The sequence below is a fragment of the Mesocricetus auratus genome, unplaced genomic scaffold (assembly GCF_017639785.1).
Source record: "Mesocricetus auratus isolate SY011 unplaced genomic scaffold, BCM_Maur_2.0 Super-Scaffold_100009, whole genome shotgun sequence".
Classification (NCBI taxonomy): Eukaryota; Metazoa; Chordata; class Mammalia; order Rodentia; family Cricetidae; genus Mesocricetus; species Mesocricetus auratus.
This window is the reverse complement of record NW_024429193.1, coordinates 35,452,313-35,474,718: the sequence shown is the minus strand read 5'-3', so window position 1 is coordinate 35,474,718 and position 22,406 is coordinate 35,452,313. Positions and strand designations below refer to the sequence as shown.

At 36.1% G+C, this 22,406-nt stretch overlaps 1 protein-coding gene across 4 annotated transcripts in view; it reads right to left on the bottom strand.

Moving 5' to 3' along the window:
• Positions 1–277: 277 nt before the first annotated feature.
• Positions 278–22,406, bottom strand: part of Fnbp1l (formin binding protein 1 like) — a 76,863-nt gene continuing 54,734 nt past the window's right edge. For 2 of the 4 annotated variants that reach the window (XM_040751926.1, XM_040751927.1), the window contains exons 7-16: positions 22,237–22,365; positions 20,463–20,609; positions 19,312–19,515; positions 17,831–17,989; positions 13,504–13,518; positions 10,562–10,671; positions 8,366–8,498; positions 7,552–7,646; positions 5,422–5,567; positions 278–3,922 (exon numbers count right to left, since the gene is read on the bottom strand). In XM_040751926.1, coding sequence (XP_040607860.1) covers positions 3,744–3,922; positions 5,422–5,567; positions 7,552–7,646; positions 8,366–8,498; positions 10,562–10,671; positions 13,504–13,518; positions 17,831–17,989; positions 19,312–19,515; positions 20,463–20,609; positions 22,237–22,365 — 1,317 coding nt within the window. In that variant the 3' untranslated portion in view covers positions 278–3,743. The remainder of the gene's footprint in view (positions 3,923–5,421; positions 5,568–7,551; positions 7,647–8,365; positions 8,499–10,561; positions 10,672–13,503; positions 13,519–17,830; positions 17,990–19,311; positions 19,516–20,462; positions 20,610–22,236; positions 22,366–22,406) is intronic. The other 2 variants (XM_040751928.1, XM_040751929.1) reach the window with 2 other exon arrangements.

Here is a 22,406-nt window from a genome sequence, read left to right as displayed (position 1 = left end):
GAACTTAGTGTATACTTTGAGTTACCTGAACTCTACTTACCAGAAAGAAGTATCACATCCCTTTGGTTCAAACAGCAGTAAAAGGTAAGTATACACTGGGTGTTGGTGGTGCACTCCTTTAATCCCAGCACTGGGGAGGCAGAGGCAGGTGGATCTCTTTGAGTTTGAGGCCAGCCTGGTCTACAAGAGCTAGTTCCAGGGCAGCCTCCAAAACAATATAGAGAAACCCTGTCTTGAAAAACCAAAAAATTAAAAAAAGAAAAGTACACAACTTAACTGACCATGAAAAGATTGTTTTATTCCATGAAAATATTCTCAACAGAGAACACTATCATAAACAAGGCATTTTACCATTAAGAAATCAATATATGCACAAAGAGTGAAAATTACTGTAAAATTAAGAGATTTCTTTTAGATAGTTCATGTGTTCAGAGTTCAAGAATGATTTAAGAATGACTTAAACTGTGCAAGTACAAGTGTTTTTTCAAATGTTATAACCCATACAAAGGTTGTACTACTCCACACGAAACAACTTGCCTCCTATGGAAGCAAACCCAACCTTTAGAAAAAACACACAATAGCTTGAAAAGAAGTCTTTCCAAGAAAGCTTTGAACTTTGCCCTCTGTGATTGTTAGGTCAAAAAAACATAAGCCCTCCAGGCTTTGTACAGAAGACAAACACAGCCAGGTCACATTTCCTTCTCACTGCTAACTTCTGAAACAAAAATAGCACTACTTTTTAAAACTACTTCATGTAGTCTGTCAGTATAGAATAATGTCACATTCTATAAATAACCCTGTAACGAGATTTAATATCTAAAACTATATAGTTTACTAGCCTCAAAGGTAATACACTATATGTCAGCTGCATAACAGTGGTGTATTTGATCTTATGAAGGCATTAATGTTCACACAATTGTCATTCAGCTTTAGTATAACTGGTAGTATGATTCAAATAGCACTGGAAAAAATATTAAAGCAGTCACACAGTTTCTAAAATATTGCTTGAAATCCAATAATACACTGAACAGTTCACATTCTTTCTCCCCTCAAAACAGTAAAGAACCAAATTAATGGAGCTTCAGTGGTACAAATAACCCTCCCACCCCTCCCACCCCATTACAAGACCACTAAGAAATTAGTTCAGATACAAGTCATTAACAGAATCACAAATGTGAGCCAGGACAATGTGAGCCACAGAGCACTAACAACATTATATTTACAAGTATAAACATACAGAAATTTCCATTTTACAAGTAAAAGTGCACATAGATCATTACAAAGTTTCACTAAATTTTATCTGGTTCAAACAAAAGCATCACTTGGAAACAGACTATCATTGTAATAATCAAATGAGATCGTCATCACCCCATTAAAAAGACAATAGGGGAAGGTCCATCAAACTTCTCATAAATATACTGATGAAAGTAAAATGGACTCGGACAGGTCTTTAGTTTGATGCAGAAATTTGAAGATGCACCACTGCACATGGTAGAGCTCTAGAAGCCACCTACCGAGGCTACATCACAGCTGCGGGGGTGCCGCAGAGTTAGAGGAGGAGCACTGAGCTGGCACATAAAGCCCTTTGTGGGATACTGTAGTGGTAGTGTTGGCAATCAACAGATTTAGGCACTCGAGTTTAAGGCAGCATTTGAATGGAAGCAGCTGACTTTTGACAACAGTCCTCTCGGTGGTGCGTATCCTCTGTGTTTATTATGCCAGGACTTCAGTGCTGACTAGAGTCTTCCCAGACTGAGGTGCTGAAGATGTGTCACATTTCACAGAGTTCTTTAACTGGGCTGTAGGCTAGAGCAAAGATGTTTTCTTTTTCTTATCGTAAATACTTCAGGTTCACAGACTACGTCTTCATAATGCCAAACTGGAATGTTTGCAGTGGGGAAGTTTTAGCAGCATACACAAATACTAAGATGGAAACATTAGTGCTGAGATGTTTGACAAAGTGATTTGCACTACAAATGCAACATGAAACAGGCTTTGACAAGAACAGGGGATTACAAAGACATGCCTGAAAAATCTAAGCCCAGATAACTCGACATGCAACAGGGTGTTAAGCAAGCACGGAGGTGGCGCAAGCAGACACTGACACATGGCAAGGGCTCTAAAAGACGACGGGTCTGAAAGCCAATTAAAACAGAGCTGGATGAGGACAGTCCTATTGGGACAGCTCAGAGTAAGACAAAGTTTGAGACAGCTCTGAATTCTTTCTGATTTGTTATCAGTAAAATAAATGAAAACAGAGGTCAGCCATTGCTGGCTTTTTCCCCTTCTTCCATGTGAGCAACTGTGAACTAGGAATTTAAGGACTGGTTCTATATGGTTTTTTTAATGTATGGAAATGCTAATGAAGTTAGTAAAAATAATCTGCATGCATTCATGCAACTCGCTTCCCTCACTTTCTCTTTGAGCCTGACAACTCTAACACCCTCCCCCCAAAGCAGCTGCATGTAACCTCCTTCAACATCTTGCCCATTTCCTCAGAAACCCTCTTCAGGAACCTGCAGTCCAGGAGGAAAAAGAAAAAAACAATTACTGAAGACCTTTGGTAAGACCAAAAGGGGCATTCAGCTTAAAGTGTCCGTCCCAAATGTTCCTAAAAGTGTTTTATAGTCAGCTACTAAAACATCAGACAACTTTGTAACATAAGACAAGCAAAGGCCAGCGTTACTGCTTCCTCCCTTTACTTCCCCACTCAAGGAACTGGGGTGTGGCCACATGACAGCTACACTGTACAACTCTACTGGACAATGATTCCAACAGATACTTGTGGCGAAGCATTGGAAAAATGCTATCTACTCTGACAGTCGACGATCCCACTAAGATGAAGCTCTCAATGGTGGTACAGAGGTCTTCTTACATCTTAGTAAAAAAAAGAAATGTTTCTCCTCTAGGGGTAAACATTGCCAGAGCTTTCCTCCATTCCAGACTGCCCTTTATCTTCATTGAATTAGTTCAATTTCTCCTACGAGTAACCGCCGAATGCTAAATAAGCACTAATGTAATTTTCCTAAAAAACATTTTCAAGTGAAATGTACAAGTTTAAGATTAGCTTGGAATGAACTTTGTGCATCATTGAAAATTACCAGTAACCCTGAAAATATTTTCAGGTCTCAATGCTGTTTTATTTGCATACAAGCTCCACCAGGTGATGTATCCTATGATGCTGTGATGAGCTCAAATTAAATAGACTATATACCAGGTAGTCACTTTCTTTCTTTAGGAAACCAAGTTAAGAATAGCAAGGACGATGACTATTATTTTACCCAATTATCCAAGTATTACTTTTCTTCCTAGAGCCTGAAGCTATAAATTCAAGTTCCTAGGTTGGGGTGCTCCTGGGAATCAGCTCTCTGCAGGTCAGAGGTTTGTCTATTCTAAGTCAACAGTCACTGATGGAAGTGAAGGGGTCAGGGCATATTCTACCTATGATTCTTGCCTAATAATCCAATTTATTATTTATAAGGCAGGAAAAGCACACATCCTTTACACACACTTAGGCAGGACAGAAAGCAAAAGGCATCAATTAAGCTTCCACACCAGCATCACTTCAACAGGAAGGCGTCAAAGAGTGTTTCTTGTGGCAATATTCACATCTCTCTGAACAGGCCTGCACTCAGCTCACATAGTGAACAATAGATCAGGATGCCCTTGACTTTTTGGTTTTTCTGACCAGTGGAATGTGTTGTCACTTTATGTTATACATGGCACAAAGATGCCTGGTTAGTTTAGATATAAGTTACTGCACCTTTACTGTTTTTCTCAAGAGTTACATCTATGTATGTCGTGGGAACGTAGCCTTCTTCACCATTCTGTCTCCGGGCTCTTGTCCATCCATCACCTTTGTCCTCCTCAATAATGTACAGAACCTCACCTTCTTTCATTGCCAGAGTACCTTCATTATGCCCTGGATCAAAGTTTTCAAAGCACAAACAGAATTACAGCACTGCAATAATTCTTAATAAAAGTTAAATACAAACATACTAATATGAACTATTCTAAACTTCACTGTACCTAGATGCAAGAGCCCACTGTCACAAGCAGCATCCTTCTTGTAATGTTTTCTACTTTACTCAACATAATTATACACATTCTCATCTGAACTACATAATAAGTCCATGAGACTGGTTACAATCACCTGCTGTGTAACAGATTCAGTAACTGTGCCACAGTACTATGTAATTTGATAGGGCAGTCTAATCATTATTTCACAATTCTAACTCTTCCCCCAAATTTAAACAGTGCCAATTTAAAAGCATAATGAAGTATGGATCAGGAAAATAGTAGGGAGTGAAAGAAAGAAAGTATACAGAGGGTCTCCTCAGAGAAAGCTGGCTAGTCACATCAGCCATATAAACGAGCTCTAGATTCCACTGAAAGGTTCTTGAGTAAAGTGGAAAAACAATTAAGGATGATTCCTAACACCAGTCTCAGACCTCCACATGTACAAGCACCCATGTACACACATATGTACCCACATATGTGCAAACATGCATATATGTATATCACACATACACACGAAAATGGAAAACCTACTATATTTGTGTGTGTGCGTGTGCATTATGTGAGTAAGCACGTGCCATGGGATAAGTGTGGAGATCAGAGGATAACTTCAGACATCAGTTTTCTTCTATCATGTGGGTCCCTGGGAAAAAACTTAGTTCCTCAGGCTTTGTGACAAGTGCCTTTACCCACTAGGAGATCTCCCTTTCCCTTTAAATATATTTTATAAAAGTGGAGAGTAACTAGACTTGCCCTCACTCAATTGTAAAACCAAGACATGGAGAAAGGTATGAAATTATAAAGTATTTCATAACTGTTCATGAAGATGATATTTGATCTTCTATTAGTTGAAGAAGAGCACTGTTTAAGAGGGCCACAACAGTCCACCCCCAAAGCCTACTCTCCAGCAATCACAGGAGAAGGCATGACAGTCAGGAGCTACCACTCTTTTTCTTTTTCTTTTTGCTACTGTCATCTGAAGGGGAAACCTGCAGAAGCAGGATACAACGATAGCATTCAGTCATGCCTTAAGCCTGGCTCTCGATATTATTTAGCTGCAGTGAAGTGAATGAAGAGCCATTTACTTCCTGGCTTTGGCTACATGTTCAAACTGCTTTAGCTTTTTTGACTACATGTAAGTGTAAAATCTAGGATCTGGGGGAAACTCTTTATGACCTAGAGTTGAAAGCTGATCATTTGTATTAGTATTCTGGCATCATACATAATCATACATACATCAGTTGTGTGTGCAGAGGTAGGGGTAATACTATATTTATATCATAGTTAAAATAAAACTATGCAATTAATGAACGAGGAATGTAATTTTGTGATAATGTATCATTTAGCTAAGTATACTAAATGATATATTTTGACTCTGAGGAACCTATTTTAAGAACACCATACCATCAAAAGGGTAGATAGCTTTGCAGTGTCCAATAGCAGGCAAGGGATCATCATCTTCAAATTCATCATCAAATTCACTGTGGTGGCTATGTTGTGGTGGCCCACGGACTTCTTGGTTGGCATCGTCGGTGTAACTTCCCTCAGGACTAAAAACCATGAAAGTATCTCTGATCAAGTATCACAAACATGAGAACTCTCTGTGTATTATTTATAAGTTGGTCTCAGGAGAAATTAGACATCAAGACATACTTCCATATTGAGCCCTATTTTCAAACATTAACTATGTAAATCGCTTGTAGTAATATAAAATGATTCTTCACTTAATTTCCTGAAGTAAACGCTTAAAAGATTACGATGTTCTGGAGCAATGCTCAGTAAAGGCTATTACAGGATCTAAAGATGAGATGGAACAATGTAGTAGACAGTTTTCTAATATCAGAGATATTCCTTAGCGCATGCTCCCAGGTCTATGTTGAGTCCATAGTGAGGCTGTTTGTGACCCAGCTCAAGGGAAGCCATGAACATAGCACATGCACAGAGGTGAGCAAGTCACTAGTGCTTCTGCACACCGTCAGGCAGAAGTGCTCTGCCCAGGACTGCCCCAAGAGAAGCTTTCTTCCTTTTCTCTTTGAGTCTGGAGGAAAACTGCAAGCTTTAAAAAATAAAATCAGATGGAGAGATGGCTCTGAGGTTAAGAGCACTTGTGGCTCTTCTGGAGGCCCTGAGTTCGATTCCCAACGACCACATGGCGGCTCACAGCCATCTGTAATGAGATCTGGTTCTGACCTACAGGAATATATGCTGCAGGAAGAACACTATATACATAATAAACAAATAAATTAAAAAAAAATCAAATGGGGCCTCGAAACAAACCCAGTACAGGAGGAGGGACAGTCAACAGTAGAAACCAAACTGAGGCCTAAGAATATTGTCTAGGCTGTTCCTTAACAAAGCCCATTTCTCCTCCAAGACAGTACAAGAATTCATTCTGCTACGTAAAACCAAAAAACTCCAAATTCAAGTAAGACGATTTCCAATCGATTAAATTATTAACTTAGAAAAGCAAAAGAATGGATAGACTATGCACACATGCACATGTGCCCAGTAGATTTAGCAGCACTCCTGGGTAAGTTAGAAAACCACATTTTAAAATCACATATACTCAAAAAACTAAACCCTCCGGGGGTTGGTGGCGCACACCTTTAATCCCAGCACTGGGAAGACAGAGGCAGGCGGATCTCTGTGAGTTCAAGACCAGCCTAGTCTACCAAGCCAGTTCCAGGACAGCCTCCAAAACAACACAGAGAAACCCTGTCTCAAAAAACAAAACAAAAAACAACAACAAAAAAACTAAACCCATTTAACCTGGGTTTTCAACCTAATAACAAAAACCAGTTATCTGTAGACCTTTCTTGACAACTTAAGAACTCTTTCCTGAAGTGACAGGAGCTGGACAGGAGGCACTCACACCGGGAAGTGCACACTATGATTAGGCATTTCACTATTAGCTGCCTTACACCATTTCCTTAGTTAACAACAGCTCTGTACAGCGGGTGTTTTAGCCTCCATTCTGTGTTTTTAGGAAACTGAGATTAAGGAAATATTAAAAATGGAATTGCTTGAATTATGTTGTAATTAATAAATCAATATCTGATATTAAGCCTCTAAATTTTTTTCAAAGATGTAGCCCAGTTTACTGATTTTTTTTAAATGACAGGGAAAACAAAACAAAGCACCTTATGCTATAAAAGACATATCATGAGCAGTATAGAGACCTTGCAAAAGCTAAGTTGACAACTCCTTTTCTTCTTCGCCAAACTGAAAGAAATTTGACAGCATTCCCCGCCCCCCCCCCCCCCCAGCTAACAAACTGCAAAAAAAACTTTAGGGAATCGCTCCCATCCCTGAGGTTCCTAGGCCTACTAGTTTTTGTTGTTATTTTTATTCTTAGATGGTCAGGGATGTAATAAACTAGAATTGAACAAGATGAAAATTTCCAATTTACCTACAGCCATTACCTTAGGTACAAAATAGTTTCAAAAGACCGAAGTTATTTAACACCAAACTTACTAATGGATGGAAATTAAATGAATAATGAAATTAAAAATAAAAATGAAACAAAACCCTGACCTTTCTCTCCCCTGTGTCACAAGATGATTTATGTCACTACTGTGTCTTCTGTCTCCTCTACCACCTGTTTTGCCTTCAACTTCAGAGAGCCATGCCTTCAGGGGGAAACAAAAGACAAAAAACAGTTCAGTAAATCCGAAACTAAGGTACCTTAAATTTAAATGCACCTGAAGACTTTGATTTTTAGAAAAATTTCATCCAATGCAGACAGTGATTAGTTTCATAGTTGATTTTTTTAAAAAAGTATGTTTAGTTTTATACGAAGGCTTGATGTGGGAAGTCCTGTGATTATGTCAATAAAGCACTGTTGGGCCAATAGGAATCTAGATAGGTGGGACTAGGAGTCCAGGAGGACTCTGGGAAGGAGAAACACAGAGAGTCAAGATGTAACGCCATGGGGTAGGAAGCCCGGAACTATTCTCCGGTAAGAGAAATACTTAGATTAACAATTATGGGGTAATTACTTAAATCAGAACTAGCCAGTAAGAAACAAGCAAGGCCAACAGCTTCATAATTAATACAGCATCTTGTGTGTTATTTGGGGACTACAATGTGGCAGAGCCTAGGAGACTGGCGGGTGATAAACCAAAGCGGCTAGCAAGGAAAAGCCTCCCTTTACAAAGGTTCAAATAACAAAATCAGTAGGTTGTTAATTTGATAATTATACACCATAATGATACTTTAAGTTCATAAGTTCTAAAATTAAACATCAATATTGGTATATAAGTCTGACAAAATCCAATCTATCACAATAAAGCTTATAAAATATTTAAAAATATACTTTTATCTCAGACTGCTGAGTTAACAAATGTACCTCATTCTTGTGGATTTCCATTCGTAAGCGGTCAATGTTATTCATGGTCTCTGCTAATTTAGGCTGCAAACTTCCTGGATCCCCCATTTGTGGATTTTTCTCATACACATCCTTCATTTTGTTGAGTGCTTCTCTGAGAAACAAAAGGAAACCACAAAATTAAACATCCACTTAGACTTTCATTTTGAGCTTCATTGGGAACTAAAGTTTATCTCAACCTTAAAAAGTCACATTTCTAAGTTCAGACAAATGTACTCTAATAAAGACAATTCACATAAGGCTAGTGTGTGTGTGTGACTATGTATATACACTCGTTAATTTAAGAAGACTCTTTTAAACATGAGTGTGCCTGAGTGTTTATATTTAAAGGACTTTTAATACAAAAAAAATCTCAGGTCTTATTATATAACATATATATACATGGGGTTAATAAACAGCTGGTAGAATATTCTACACTGTTCTTAAACTCATTGTTTCCCAAATCAAATTCATTACTTTGTTTTATTTTGAAACAGGGTCCCACTAGGTGGCCCAGGTTGGCCTTAAACTCTTGATCTTCCCATGTGCTAGGATTACAGACATGTGACACATGGCTGGCTCTAAATCAAACTCATTACATTTGTACCGAGCATCATTACTCCACCAGCATTCCTTATCTCATTTCCCACAGCATCACTGTCCTCCCACTCATCTCTGCTAGAAATAGCAGTACCGTCTTTACTGTGCTCCCTTCAGCTACCTGCCAATTCCTCTTAGCCTACCTCCTCTTCTCTAGTCACATTATCCTAGATTATGCCCAATCAGCGCTGTCTGGCAGTAGCACCTGACACTGTTGACTAATACTCCTTAATAGGCTTTTCCTTCTTGACCTGAGGGTTATATTTTCCATTTCTCCTCCTTGCCTCTGCGTTCTTATCATTCATCGACTTCTCCTTTTGTTCAACTTTTAAATGTCTGTTACATAAAATGACAAGTTTCTTCTCATTTCATCCTACACTCCTATTTAGAATGTTCTGATCTTCAGATGATTCTCCAGTGTCTGTCTCCAGTTTTTCTTAAGTTCTAGATGTCTATTTCTAAGCTCAACCAGACACTTTCTGTGTGGCATTTTCACAAAACATAAGCAAAACTATTACTTTCAACTCAAAATTTGTTTTCCTTAACTTTTTCAATTAGTTTTATAGCTCTCTCAGTATATACAAGTTAGTTCCCTAACAAGTCTCCTTGTCTCCTCTCCTAATCTCTGATGTACTCATTATATAAGGTTCAATGACCTTTAGGACAGTTGCTAATGTCCTAGCACCCACTCAAAACTTCTGGAGACCCTACCTCATTACCAGCAGAATGCTACAAGACAGTAGTTAAGACTTTTCCTAACTGATGCTATACTTCCCCTTGTCTTATTACTATAGTTTACATAATTTCTAACCAAGTTCCACCTCTCCACTTATATAGTAAGAACAACCTCAGATAGCTATTTTGAAGGATTTAGCAACATGCTCCATGTAAAATGTTTGATGAATCATATATATAATCCCTCAATCAACTGTACTAAACTCAATTTATAATTAAAAATATATAAAATATAAGAGGTAGTGCTGGCAAAACTACTCTTGACAATGAATTACTAGGTTTTGGGTTTCTATTTTGATTTTATAAATTTGTAGAAGGGACTCAATAGCAACTAATAAATCTGTAATAAAATTTATCTGTAATAAAAAATATCTGACATTGGATTTTTGCCAAAATAATAAACAAGTCACAAAGCTTTCTTGTTTAGGTAGTACATTTTTCCCTTAAAGAGGAAAAAAAAGGGATTTAAGACCACTGACTGCTCTTCCAGAGGACCCAAGTTCTATTCCCAGCATCCACAAGGAGGCTCACAGCCATCGTAACTCCAGTTTCAGAGATCTTCTCGCCTCCACAGGCACCAGGAATGCAAGTGGTGCATAGATACACATAACATATGAAATCAAAATATATGAATCTTCTTAAAAATTCCTAAAAGTGTTTCAAATAGGACATATGCTTTAAGGCGGGGGTGGGGTTGGGGTGGGGGATAGGGATTGAACTCAGGTCCTCAAGAACTACAGCCTCAGCCCAGAATGAATGATTTTGAAATATTCTATTTATCATGTATACACATTATTCACATTAGACCCTGAAAGGAAAAACAAGGGCTTAATGGAACACTACTTTTGGTCTGACTCTTTCTGCAGCCCTCGGTTAAGCTCATCGATGCGTTGCTGTAACTTCTTACGCCTCTGCTCTGGTGGCAAATGACTGAAATCTTCCAGTGCTGGACCCTGAAAAGAGAGCCTAAGTCATTACTGAAGATACTTTCAGGTATTTTATTTTTTAACTTTACCTTTTTACAAAATAAGAATACTACAATTTTTAGTTAGCCTCAATCTTTTAAAAAATTTACTTAGATATATTAGTAAAAATAAAAGATCTTACATTTCAATACTTACAAAAACATGAAAATAGGCAGAAAAAAAACAGAAACCTCATCAAATACAAGTGAGTAATAACTATATCACCACACTATTTCAAGTCTTGGCAGAATCAAAATAAACACACAAGTCTTCTTACAGCAACAACAGAATGAGAACACATAACATTTTTCATTTATATTATTACTGTATATGTACTCTTACATAGAATCTTATGGAATAAAATCCACTGTCGAGACATTCTGAATACCATGAATGTGCTAAATAAAAATATTAAATTCATAACTGAGCAAGATAAGCAACTTACCGCATAAAGACAACTGATTTTAGAAGGGTATTTCAATATTGCAGATAGTTTTTGAATGACTACATTTATTAGGCCATTCTTTAAAACAAAATCTGATCATTACAAATTAAAGGTACAGTCTCCTGATTGGAAATTATGACCATAACATGGAATACAATTCCAAGCTTTGTTTTGTAAAACCAGATGACATACTTCAGCTGTTTCTAAAAGGTATAATCCCACTGTCCTCATTCTCTCTATTTGGTTGAGACAGCCCTGGCTGTCCTAGAACTCACTCTGTAGACCAGGCTGGCCTTGAACTCAGAGATTCACCTCCCTCTGCCTACAGAGTGCTGAGATTAAAGGCGTACGCTGCCACCACCTGGCTAACAGCTGACTCTTTGACTATAGTCTGTAAATTGAACTCAGATGCTCCTGCTTCAATCTCTCAAGTGCAACCATTACGAGCATGTGACACCATGCCCAGCCTTGACATAGTCCTTTACGAAGGTTTCTTGGTTAGAAACGTTTCAATGCTTCTGAATCTCAGTTAATGAAGTGCTAGTATACAGGTGTAGATTTTTTTTTTATTAATGATGTCTTTTTCCTGAAGACTATGCCTCATTGTGTAGCCCAGCCCAGAATTCCCAGGCCTCCTGGTGCTGGGGTTACAAGAGTGTGTCATCACACTTGGTTCCATTTTCCTCTTAAATGTTATTTTAGTCATTGTTACTTCAGCTATATTATTAGAGATTATAACAGAACCATCATTGACTACTGAATCCAAAAATTAGTACCTATTTTTCATTTTTTCTTCTCAAAATTGTTGAAGGTGAACTGTTCAATTTTTTTTAAAGTGCTGCTGTGATAAGCTTACAAAATAAAATGCATTCTTGCTCTCTGGGCTGCTAATACCTTTAGCATATGCTTAATAGCTTGGTTATACTATGTACAGGGATGCTTTATTTACCTTTAAGTTATTTTATGTATATGGGTGTTTGCCCACATCAATGTCTGTACAAAGACCTCACTCCTGCAGAAACCAGAAGAGGGCATCAGATCCTGTGGAACTGGAGTTCCAGACAGTTGTGAGTTACCATGTGAGTGCTACAAATAGAACCTGGGTCTTCTGTAAGACCACTGAGCCACCTCTCCATGCCTGTTATCATTTACTTTTAAACAAAAGGAAACTCACAGGAAAATCCATGATCAAAGGTTATATTTAACTAATAACAAGAACCTCTGAAAATCTTTCCTCAGTGGACTAATTCACTATGGGCATTCAACAAGCATGGTGACTAAAAGTGGGGTTCCTGTTTAAGTGACTTTTGTTTATATCAGACACCAAAATACACTGGCAATGCCAATCAGTCAAAATCTACACTAAATAATGAAATATCAAAATTTCCTATACAAAGCTTCTTTAAATTTACTAGTTAATGATCAGTATAATTTGTTAGATTCATTCTAATTTGGGGTCCAGGGATTACACTATCATGTAATAATACAAAGATAACCTAATTTATGTTTTGAAAAATGTTTCTGAAAAGCTTGAAAGCTATTTAAGGACATATATTTATTTCAGTGTAATAGGCTTTTGGGAGTATAATAAATTGGTCATTATCCATCCCCAAATACTGGTATCCCTAAAACAGCATGCAAGGCATTTAATAACCTCTTTTACTATCAAGGAATTTACACAAGTCTCAACTACAAATATCTAAAACAGTAATCTGCTTCCTAAATCTGTGTGCATAGTTTTCTATGCAAGTGCCCAATAATTTGGAGGTTAGTTCGTAATATAAATTCATCAATTTGTGTGAATAAATATATATATATATAGGCACACCTCAAACACTGAGGGATGGGGAGACACACACACACACACACACACACACACTCACACACAAAACAGATTACTGTGCTTCTGAACAAAGCACTGAATCCATAATGAAATTAACAGAACATTTTTTCTTTTTAAACAAACGTAATCATTCTTGTGATATTGTAAACATTAAACTAGTATGACTGTAAAAAAGTCAATTTAAAGAGAAAAACAATTTTCTGAATTTTACTTCTGTACAACATAAACTTTTGCTCCACCATGTAACTTAAAAATTTTATTAAAAAATTTAAATTCTCCTTAACATGACCAGAACTCTATACAATAACACCTAAGAATTTGAAGAGTTGTGATGACAGTTAACCACATCATTGTCTAGTCTATGACATCCAAAAGGTATTGGCATATGTTGGACTATGGATTAAATTGTAAGAAGAAAAAACATACAAGTTGAAAATGTGGGATGTACTTAACACTTGTTCTGAATTAATTAAACAATGTTTTGAGATTATTTAATGTTGGCACAGTATATAGATCAGCACACGGGGCTTACCATCTTCACCGACCACTGAATAGTTCAATGGAAAACAGAAAGAAATGGTAAATTATTCACATGAAATCATAATACAGAAGATGCAATAGCCTATATCTTTACAACATTAAAATAAATTATGCACACTTTACAATCCAAACAATTCTGCCAAAAAAAAAAGTTTTAAGCACATTTGGGAAAGCAAATTACTTGCACAAAAAAAAAAAAAAAAAGAAAGGAAAGCACACACTGATAATGGGCAGATATTTTCTAAATGTAACTAAAACTCAAAAGTAAATCATCCTTCCAGTAATCATATATTCTCCTTTAAAGAAAATTTTATGAAAGCATTAACTCATATCATTCTTTTCAGAAGCACTGATAGTTGAAATGTGTTGGGTCAAAAAGATCTAATGTTAGTCATTTCAAAGGAAATCTACAAAAAGTTTAAAAACCAGAATGTCCTTGCCAAAGCACTAAATAAAGCATCACCTTTTTGTTTCATACTTCAAAACACTATTTTGGATTTAAATATATTAAGGTTTAGCAAAGGTAACATTCTTAATGTGCTATTCAAAAGAAAAATAACAAATGATTTACCTTGTACCAAATTCTCACTACATACTTATTAGATACAAAGATAAAGGTTAAGTTTTGCTTTGAAAATAAACTTTCTACTTTTAAGGTTTCATTCTGAAATCCATGTGCCTGAAAAACAGCACTAAATCCCTTACTTTGATTTTAGCAAACCTAACAAAGATTTATTCTTTCAGAAGATATGAACAGTCTGAAGAGATCAACTACAGGTGCTCTTATAAAATCAAAATATCATAAACCATTTTGACAATAGGATTCTGCAATGGCACAAAAATGTATCACACATGAGTACATACACAAGCGCGCGCACACACACAGTGGCCTAGAATCAAGTCATCACATTGAGCTAGTCTTAAAATGTCTTCATTTTGGGGCCTGGAGACACATGTCATTGGCAGGCTATTTGCTTCACATGTGCAAGGCTACGAGTTTGATTCCCCAGTACCCCTCATAAAAAATGCATTTTCTCTGTTTTGTAAATCATAATTTTTATGGAAAGGTAAAATATATGTCAGATAAAATTTCATATAAAATCAGAAAGAAATTTGATAATATCTAGCAAAAATATCTACCCCTTATCTCTGATGAGTTGGCCATGTGTACTAATGATTATGACGAAGAAATGACATTTGCTACCCATTGTCTTTCTAAACTAAGCTTAACATTCTTTAGACTGTCAGTAGTTTACAGAAGAAAAAAATCAAATTATTTGCTATCACAAAATTCACAATGATAAAAACAAAAAGGTTTAAATGAAGGAAGATATTCACAGTATTCTTTAAATACCATCAAAATTGTATATGACAAGGAATAAACTAGTCAAATGAATTCTTATCTTTTATACTAATTTTCACTACTGAGTGACAGAATTACTTTCCTAATTTATATTTTAATCTTTTTAGAGAAAACAGGATAATTATAGCTGAAATAGTAAAAGCAGAAAGTCAATTTGTAGTTCACTGAAAAATAAAGTTCTGTCTAAATAGTAGAAACATAACCTGTTTTAAAGTAACACATGTTCAACGGAAAAATATCAGAGCTTCATATAGAAACAGTTTACAAATTAGAAAATTTCATATAATCACTGCATCTTAAGGTACTACAGAATACAAGAGAACTAACATTAAGTAAAGGAACAAAGATAACTAGGCGTGTTTCATCTTAAAACAGGCCAAAACCCTGGGAACTATATTCTGAATATATAAAAGCTTAAAAGAGTAATTCTAAAACTCTCTAAGATTATGAATAATTAAACACAACCCCTATTATAAGGTAGGTAATTACACTGCTTTAAAAAGGGATGTCTAGCCAGGCGGTGGTGGCGCACGCCTTTAATCCCAGCACTCGGGAAGCAGAGGCAGGCAGATCTCTGTGAGTTCGAGGCCAGGCTGGACCAACAGCCTCCAAAACAATACAGTCTCCTAAAACAAAAAAACAAAAAAAAAAAAGGGATGTCTATGAAAACAAAAGAAAATAGTTACAGGTTTAAAAATGTTAGTGTGTTAAGCAGTCAAACTTGGGTGTATTTCCCAAACATCCACTGAAACTTAGAACTTGACCTCACAGAAGGCAATTATAGAACCTGACTTCTTAGAATAGATCCAGTGGTACCACTGTCAAATTAAAAAACAATGTTCTAATCTAACACTTTTCAAATCATTAATTATGAGAATGTACACACCAGTTTTTCTTTAAAAGTGAGTATATACACTTACATTGTAAACTTACTGGACTGAAATACATGTAAATACATGTAAATATGCCAGTTTATTAAGGTTTATTTTCCTCGTGGAATTCTTGAGTAGAAAGAAAACATCTCCACTGCTAGTATTTTGAAATATTATCTAGTAAACCTCCAAAGACCAATCAAAATTTCCTCAATGCCAAGATGAACACTTTCTTCCCTGCTGGCCTCTAATCCTCCAGTTGGGTTCATCTGTCCTAGTTTCTACCTTGCACACTGCCTTCTTGGTTATTATGGTAGCATGGAGATTTCAGTTTCCCAAAATTATAAAAACACTATATGACTATTTAAATTAAAGCAACATATGAAAATAAAAGCAACAATGAGCTAGCTAACAATTTTTAAGTGATGCAGTCATAAGATTCTAGCTGCAAATTGTTCAATAAGAATGGCACCCACTTAAGAGTCTCCTCCAGGCCTTACAGTTCTAAGTGCTTTAACTTTTTTTCCATATAATTAAATTTACTTCATATACTTATGAGAAGCAATTTAGGAATCCTACAGCAAAAGAAATCCCAAGTAAAATCTCTCTAGCAAGCATAAAAGCTTTCCAAACCAAAAGCCAGGATGCTTGCTCATAGAAACAAACTTGTCTATGGGGCCCTTCCCACAGGTCCTGACTCGCCTCTGTTATCCACTCAGTAGCTAAGTGAGAGAGAAGGGGGTTTAAGGGGGAAGAAGGCACACTGGGATCAAAGTCTCTGCTCACTGCCATCAGTGAAGCCTGCCATATTGCTTAATTGTCAGATACAAAAAAATGATCTTGCCCTAAACAAACATATCTTGTTCTTCAGGTGGCTAAAATGCACATAATTTTGGGAAAAGCTGCAGAAAGGAAAAAGAGAGAGCACACTATTACTGTGTTATCTAATAAAATGTTAATAATCGGATGGTATATACAGTATCACATCTATGTCTTTCAAATGGCCCAAAATCCTATAAATTAACCTAAATTATAGCTATATAACTAGGAATACTACCTAAAAACAAAAATTAGGGGCTAAGAGAGTAGTGATACAGTAAGTGTTTCATACACAAAAAGACTTAAGCTCAATCTTCAGAACCAAGAAAAAGAAAAATTAGTCTTACTAACATAATAGAGTATCACACTATTTATTAGTAGTATAAGAGTCATTGCTAAGAGACAGTTTAATACTGCATTTGAGTATTACTAGTTTATACATTTCCATTTGCAGAGTACTCTTAGGAATAGTAGATGTCTAAAGCTGGTCAATTAAAAAAGAGTAAAAGAAAAACTCTTAATGAAATGTTTTTGTTGTTGTTGTTCAAGAAAACAAATTCCAATGACCATTACTAATAATATTTAAATATTTTATAGACTTTGAAATTTCATAAATAACTTCTATATTAATCTGACATATAACATTTTGTATTTAATATGTATTTAATATATATTTATATATGTATTATCTTTTTTTTTTTTTTTTTTTTTTGCTTTTGGAGATACAATTCTCTATGCAGCCAAGACTGGTTTTAAATGCCTCAAATTCTATTTCCCAGACTTCCAGATGCTGGAATTACAAGTTTTTTATTAAGGTATTAGAAATTATATTTTATGCATCTAAAAGTAGGGCAATTAAAATCAAGCTTGACATTTTACTGTCAACAAAACAAGACTTTATAGAATTGGTAGGTGAGTCAGCATTAGTGACAAATCATTACAAGAGCATCTCCAGTGACAAATTACTGAAAGTCTTAAAAATGTAAATACGTTACAAGACAATGGTGGACATATGATTTCACATAAACAAAAAAAAAGCTAAAATATGATTGTACCCAGCACCCTCTTTATAATACCATTGAACATTTCAAATGTTTATAAAGAGGAGTTGTTTTTCACTTGAGGGCAGCTATACTTAATTCTGTGGTGACTATAAACTATGTATTTATAGGGGAGAGCCTTATAATGAGGGTGGAGAGTATTAAAAAAGCCACACTACACACACAATTAGGCCATCATGCATTTCAACCCATTATTAAACTTACCCCTCTTTTGAGGCTTCTGAAAGAAGGAATTCTGGGCTTCCCTGTTTTTATTTCATTCATACAATAATGCACGGGCTCAATGGAGAATGTGAGAAACTGGGACCCATTAGGAGTACTGGATGTGAATAAACTAGTAGGGGTTAAGGGTGGGGACTGTGGCTAATATGGAAATAAAGAAAGGAATCAATAAGCCAAATGTGAATAGTTTTTTCCTAAATGAAAATTCTATTTCTGGCAACATATTTTTCACAAAATACACTTCAAATAAAGTTTTCTATGAAAATAGAGAGTAAACATAATTCTGCCAAAACTATCTTTTAAAAGTCAGTTCCTTTTAAACAATATGATTTCACTTTCATTTAACAAGCTAATAGATTAAAAATATAGAGTATACAAATAATGTTAGAGAACAATATAACCTAGATTAAAATTTTTTTCTGGATTCTAGCATATTGGCACCATAATGTATTCCTGTAAGGATTATATTTAACTTGTAGTTGTCAAGAGATAAAGGCATCAGTTATAGTTAAAGTTATCACACAAAATACTCCTAAAACCGCTATCTAACTACCATAAAGAGGCAAAAAAAGTCTCCTATCACATTGTAGCTCTCCTTTCAGGCTGTCTCTTCTTAAATAAGTGCTGGTGTCTGTATCTTTCTAAGCTGCTTTAGCTACTCTGCTGTGACCAAGGCAGATTTCACTGCTCAACTTCTTGACTGGACAGTATTATTAAAAGCATTGGTAAAGCCTGAGTTACCTATACATGTGTTTTAAAGATACTTAACAGGTAGGTCATTTGAGTTAAATTTTATATACCTTCATATGCCAAGATCAAAGCAATGAATTAAATAAGTGTACTTGACCAAGTACAGCATACCAGACTGAAGGACTCCAGTATGGCATAAGCACTAAACTGACAGAAATACGAAGCACTCATCTACTCCATTTGTTCATGTGTTGAGCTATGTTTAGCTTCCTGGAATTATCAGCACATCAAAATCTGGGCTTTGACAAGAAGTTAAGATTAAGATTCTCTTAGTAAGTAGAGAAGCTGAAGTTAATCAAGAACATTGAGCCCTTCTCATTAAAATCACACACGGATAATAAAAAGTTATAATAGTATGAGATATAACATCTAACTTGACATTTATTATCCGCTAGTTTAATCATTCATTCCAACTAAGAATTTCATTGTAATAGTAAAACATTGCCTTAGAATTCTGACAGAAACTATATACAAAGAAATTTTTAAAACATGTAATTTAACTAGATAGTAAGACTTAGTTAATTCTTCCACATTATGAATAGCTCAATACTAAGGTACAAGACTGCTTTCTAATTAGTAAAAGATTAATTGGCTCATTCAAGCTGAATGAAATTGTTCCTCTATCAGTGGCAATTATTATCCACCCGTCTTTTTCAACTTAACTATTGACTAAGTAAGAGTCTGATCAGTACATAGGGATTCTAGATTTTTACCTTTGGCTTCTTCCCAAAGAGCCACAGTTTGCCCTTGGCCTTCCCTACTGTGGACTTGGAATCCATCTTGCCACTCTCCTGTCTAGATGCACTGATGGTACCATCTGAAATGGTTCTGTAAATATGCTGGCTGTAATCTTCAAATGGGAAGTCTCCTGGAGGTTCAAAGCCAGACTTGAAGGAATCTACTACCATTTGAGAATCCTATAAATAAGAAACACATTTTTAAACCATTTTATTTGGTCACAGTACATTAGCTTTCCAACTGTTTTTAAAGACAGCTTAAATATTTAAACAATAATCACCACAGGTTTAAAGAAGATAATTTCTCCCTATTGTAATAAGCAATCAATATATTAATCCCAATTGAAAAAAAGGAACACACACACACACACACTTTGGAACAATCAATGCACTAAAAAGCCTTTTCCTTTTTGAATTTAGGGATTCAATTAGTTACAGGTAGGTCCTTTGTTGGTATTGACTGAATGACTTTCTGTGAAGAGTAAAGTACATGGCACATACTTGACAGTCCTCCAAAACGAATTCTTTTTTGTCACTATCCCTTTGAATGTCAATGTCCCCCTGCCCATGCTTCTTGGTGACTCAATTTACTGAGAAATAACCAGATCTTGATTATGCTACACTGAGGGTACGCTGTGATCCTGCTAGATCCAGGCCCTCAAGAACAGGACTGTGCTGTGGGCCTGAATCCTGGTGCCCTTTGCTCCTCCTCGTGGTCACTATTCCACACTCCTTTGTTTCTCGCTCAGCTCAAGCACTAACACGTGCATTGAAGGGAACTCTGACAGCTCTAGACTGATCTAACCACATCCTTCTCTAAACTTTCACTAGAATAACAGCATAATATAATTTAAACACAGTTCAAAGGTTATACTCTTGGATTAGAACTAAAAAATTAACTGCAAAGGAGAGGGCTTCAAAGTATCTTTTAAAGAATTAGAATTTTAGAGCTCAACTCATTGTAGAAATCTAATTTACGTAAGTCTTTCTCATACAAAATATAATTAAGACCCAAGTATTCCTTAGGTTATTTCACTCCTAAGCAAAGTCTGGGAAACCGTATCACTAACCTCAACTGCCGAACTACGCCATATGCATTAGTTCAGAGACAACTATACAGTACTTACTCTTCTTTCATCAACTGATTTTGCTGCAAGAATCATCCCTTCCAAACACTTTGAGATGATAGGAATGACTTTGCGTTCTGAGTCTGCAAATCCTCTGTAACATTCACTGAGTTTAATTGTCCTTCGTTCATCCATTTCTTGTAGTTGCTAATAATCCAAAATTCAAACAAGGAAGGGAAATTGAATTTTCTAGTCTGAAGGAGAACAATTAATGACCTCCCCCAAATAGATTTCTTCCCTATTATACAATTTTATTTTTAAGACCTTTCAATGGTTCTATATAAACTTAATTTTTTTTTTTTTGCAACCTGAGACCTGTTAAACAATAAAAAGAGTAAAACAAGGTTTTTAATACTGATACTCAAGATCATCTAGGCCATTTCTCAGCCAGCAGCCAGGCCTCCGTGCCACAGCTCTCCCACCTTTTTCTCTTCAATCAGGGTACTTTTATGCTTTTAGGGAATGTTCAATTTGAAAACAGAATTCTGCATTAATTATTTTTTTTAAAGCAATTAGCCCTAAGACACAAGTTTGAGAAATACTCCTTAAACTGGTTCACAATGCTAGCTGGATGAAGTATCCACAGTTGATGGCACACAAACAGGTACCCAGACCTTACTACAATTGGCAGCTCACAGTTGGGACATGAGAGGAAAGCAGTGAGTCCCATCACCAAGGTAGCACATGCCTAAATTCCCCAAGCCCAAACTCACTATGAGCAAGTTCAGTAAGTTAAGTCCTCTTTGCACACTTGCTGTCTCCTCATCTTCTCAAACTCCACATCACTTTTTGTTGTTTCTTTCTAAGGTTTGGTGGTTTATTCTGAAAACTATGGGTTTTGTTTTTTTTAAGAGATTATAAAATGGCAGGACTGCTCTAAGCAAGCTCCAAAGAGGCCCAAAGTTGCTGCAGAATACGAGGACTTGTCTAATACCATCAGTGAGGTTTGCTGCTCTGGATACAATGACCAGAATCTGCTACCCAACTCTAGTCCACCAACCCTTTGTACACTTGTCTTACAAATGAAAGTCTCATTGAGTAACACTTGTTCCCCAGAATCGCTGCCCTCATTCAGCACCATTTGCCTAACTCCCTTTCTTCTAATTTCTTTCTAAAAAAAAAAAAAAAAAACAGCAATTTAACCCTCATGAAAACTCTAGATTCTTTACTTTCTACATCTATCATTAAGTGATGGTACACAGAGCTAATAAGCAAGCCCAAGGATTTATAATACAACAAGGTCCTAGCAGACCAGCAAAGCAGACAGAAAAGCCAGGCCAGCAAGGACACGTTAGAAGACTAGTGGGCACTAATGTTGATGATTCTGAGGTATGTCAAAAAAACATTAAATCCCAATTATAGGTGAACAGATAACAACATCCAGTCTCAGTAAATGCCCTTTACACAGTCAGCATACTTACTTCTACTGTACTATAATTTATTTCAAGAAATGCCATTGGCTTACTGAGTTATAATCATTAATAATGAATGTACAGAGAAGTCTGTGGTTTAAAAATACTTTATCCCCAACATTAGCAAATAGTGAATTAAGAAATACTGATTTCTAAAATTTAATACTTGAGGCTTGATAGTAAAATGTTTTCTTAGATCATGCAAGATCCTAGGTTTTATTTTCCAACTAGGGGGTAAGGGGGAGCAGTAGTGCAGGCCTTTAATCCTAGCCCTGAACAGAAAGGGGCAGGCCAGCCAGGAAGGATGCACAGTGAAACCCCGTCTGAAAAGAACTCTTTGAACTCAACTAGACTAAACTTACCTTGTAAATCTGAGGAATCACCACATAAAAATGTTTGTGCTGTTCCCCATTAAAATTCTGCAGCTGTGCAGCATACTCATTTTTATTCTCATCAGCCATATGTGTACGAAGGTTCAACTGCTGTTTGGCCTACAGGCAAAAGTGATTACCAAGAGAAAATTAATTAGTTT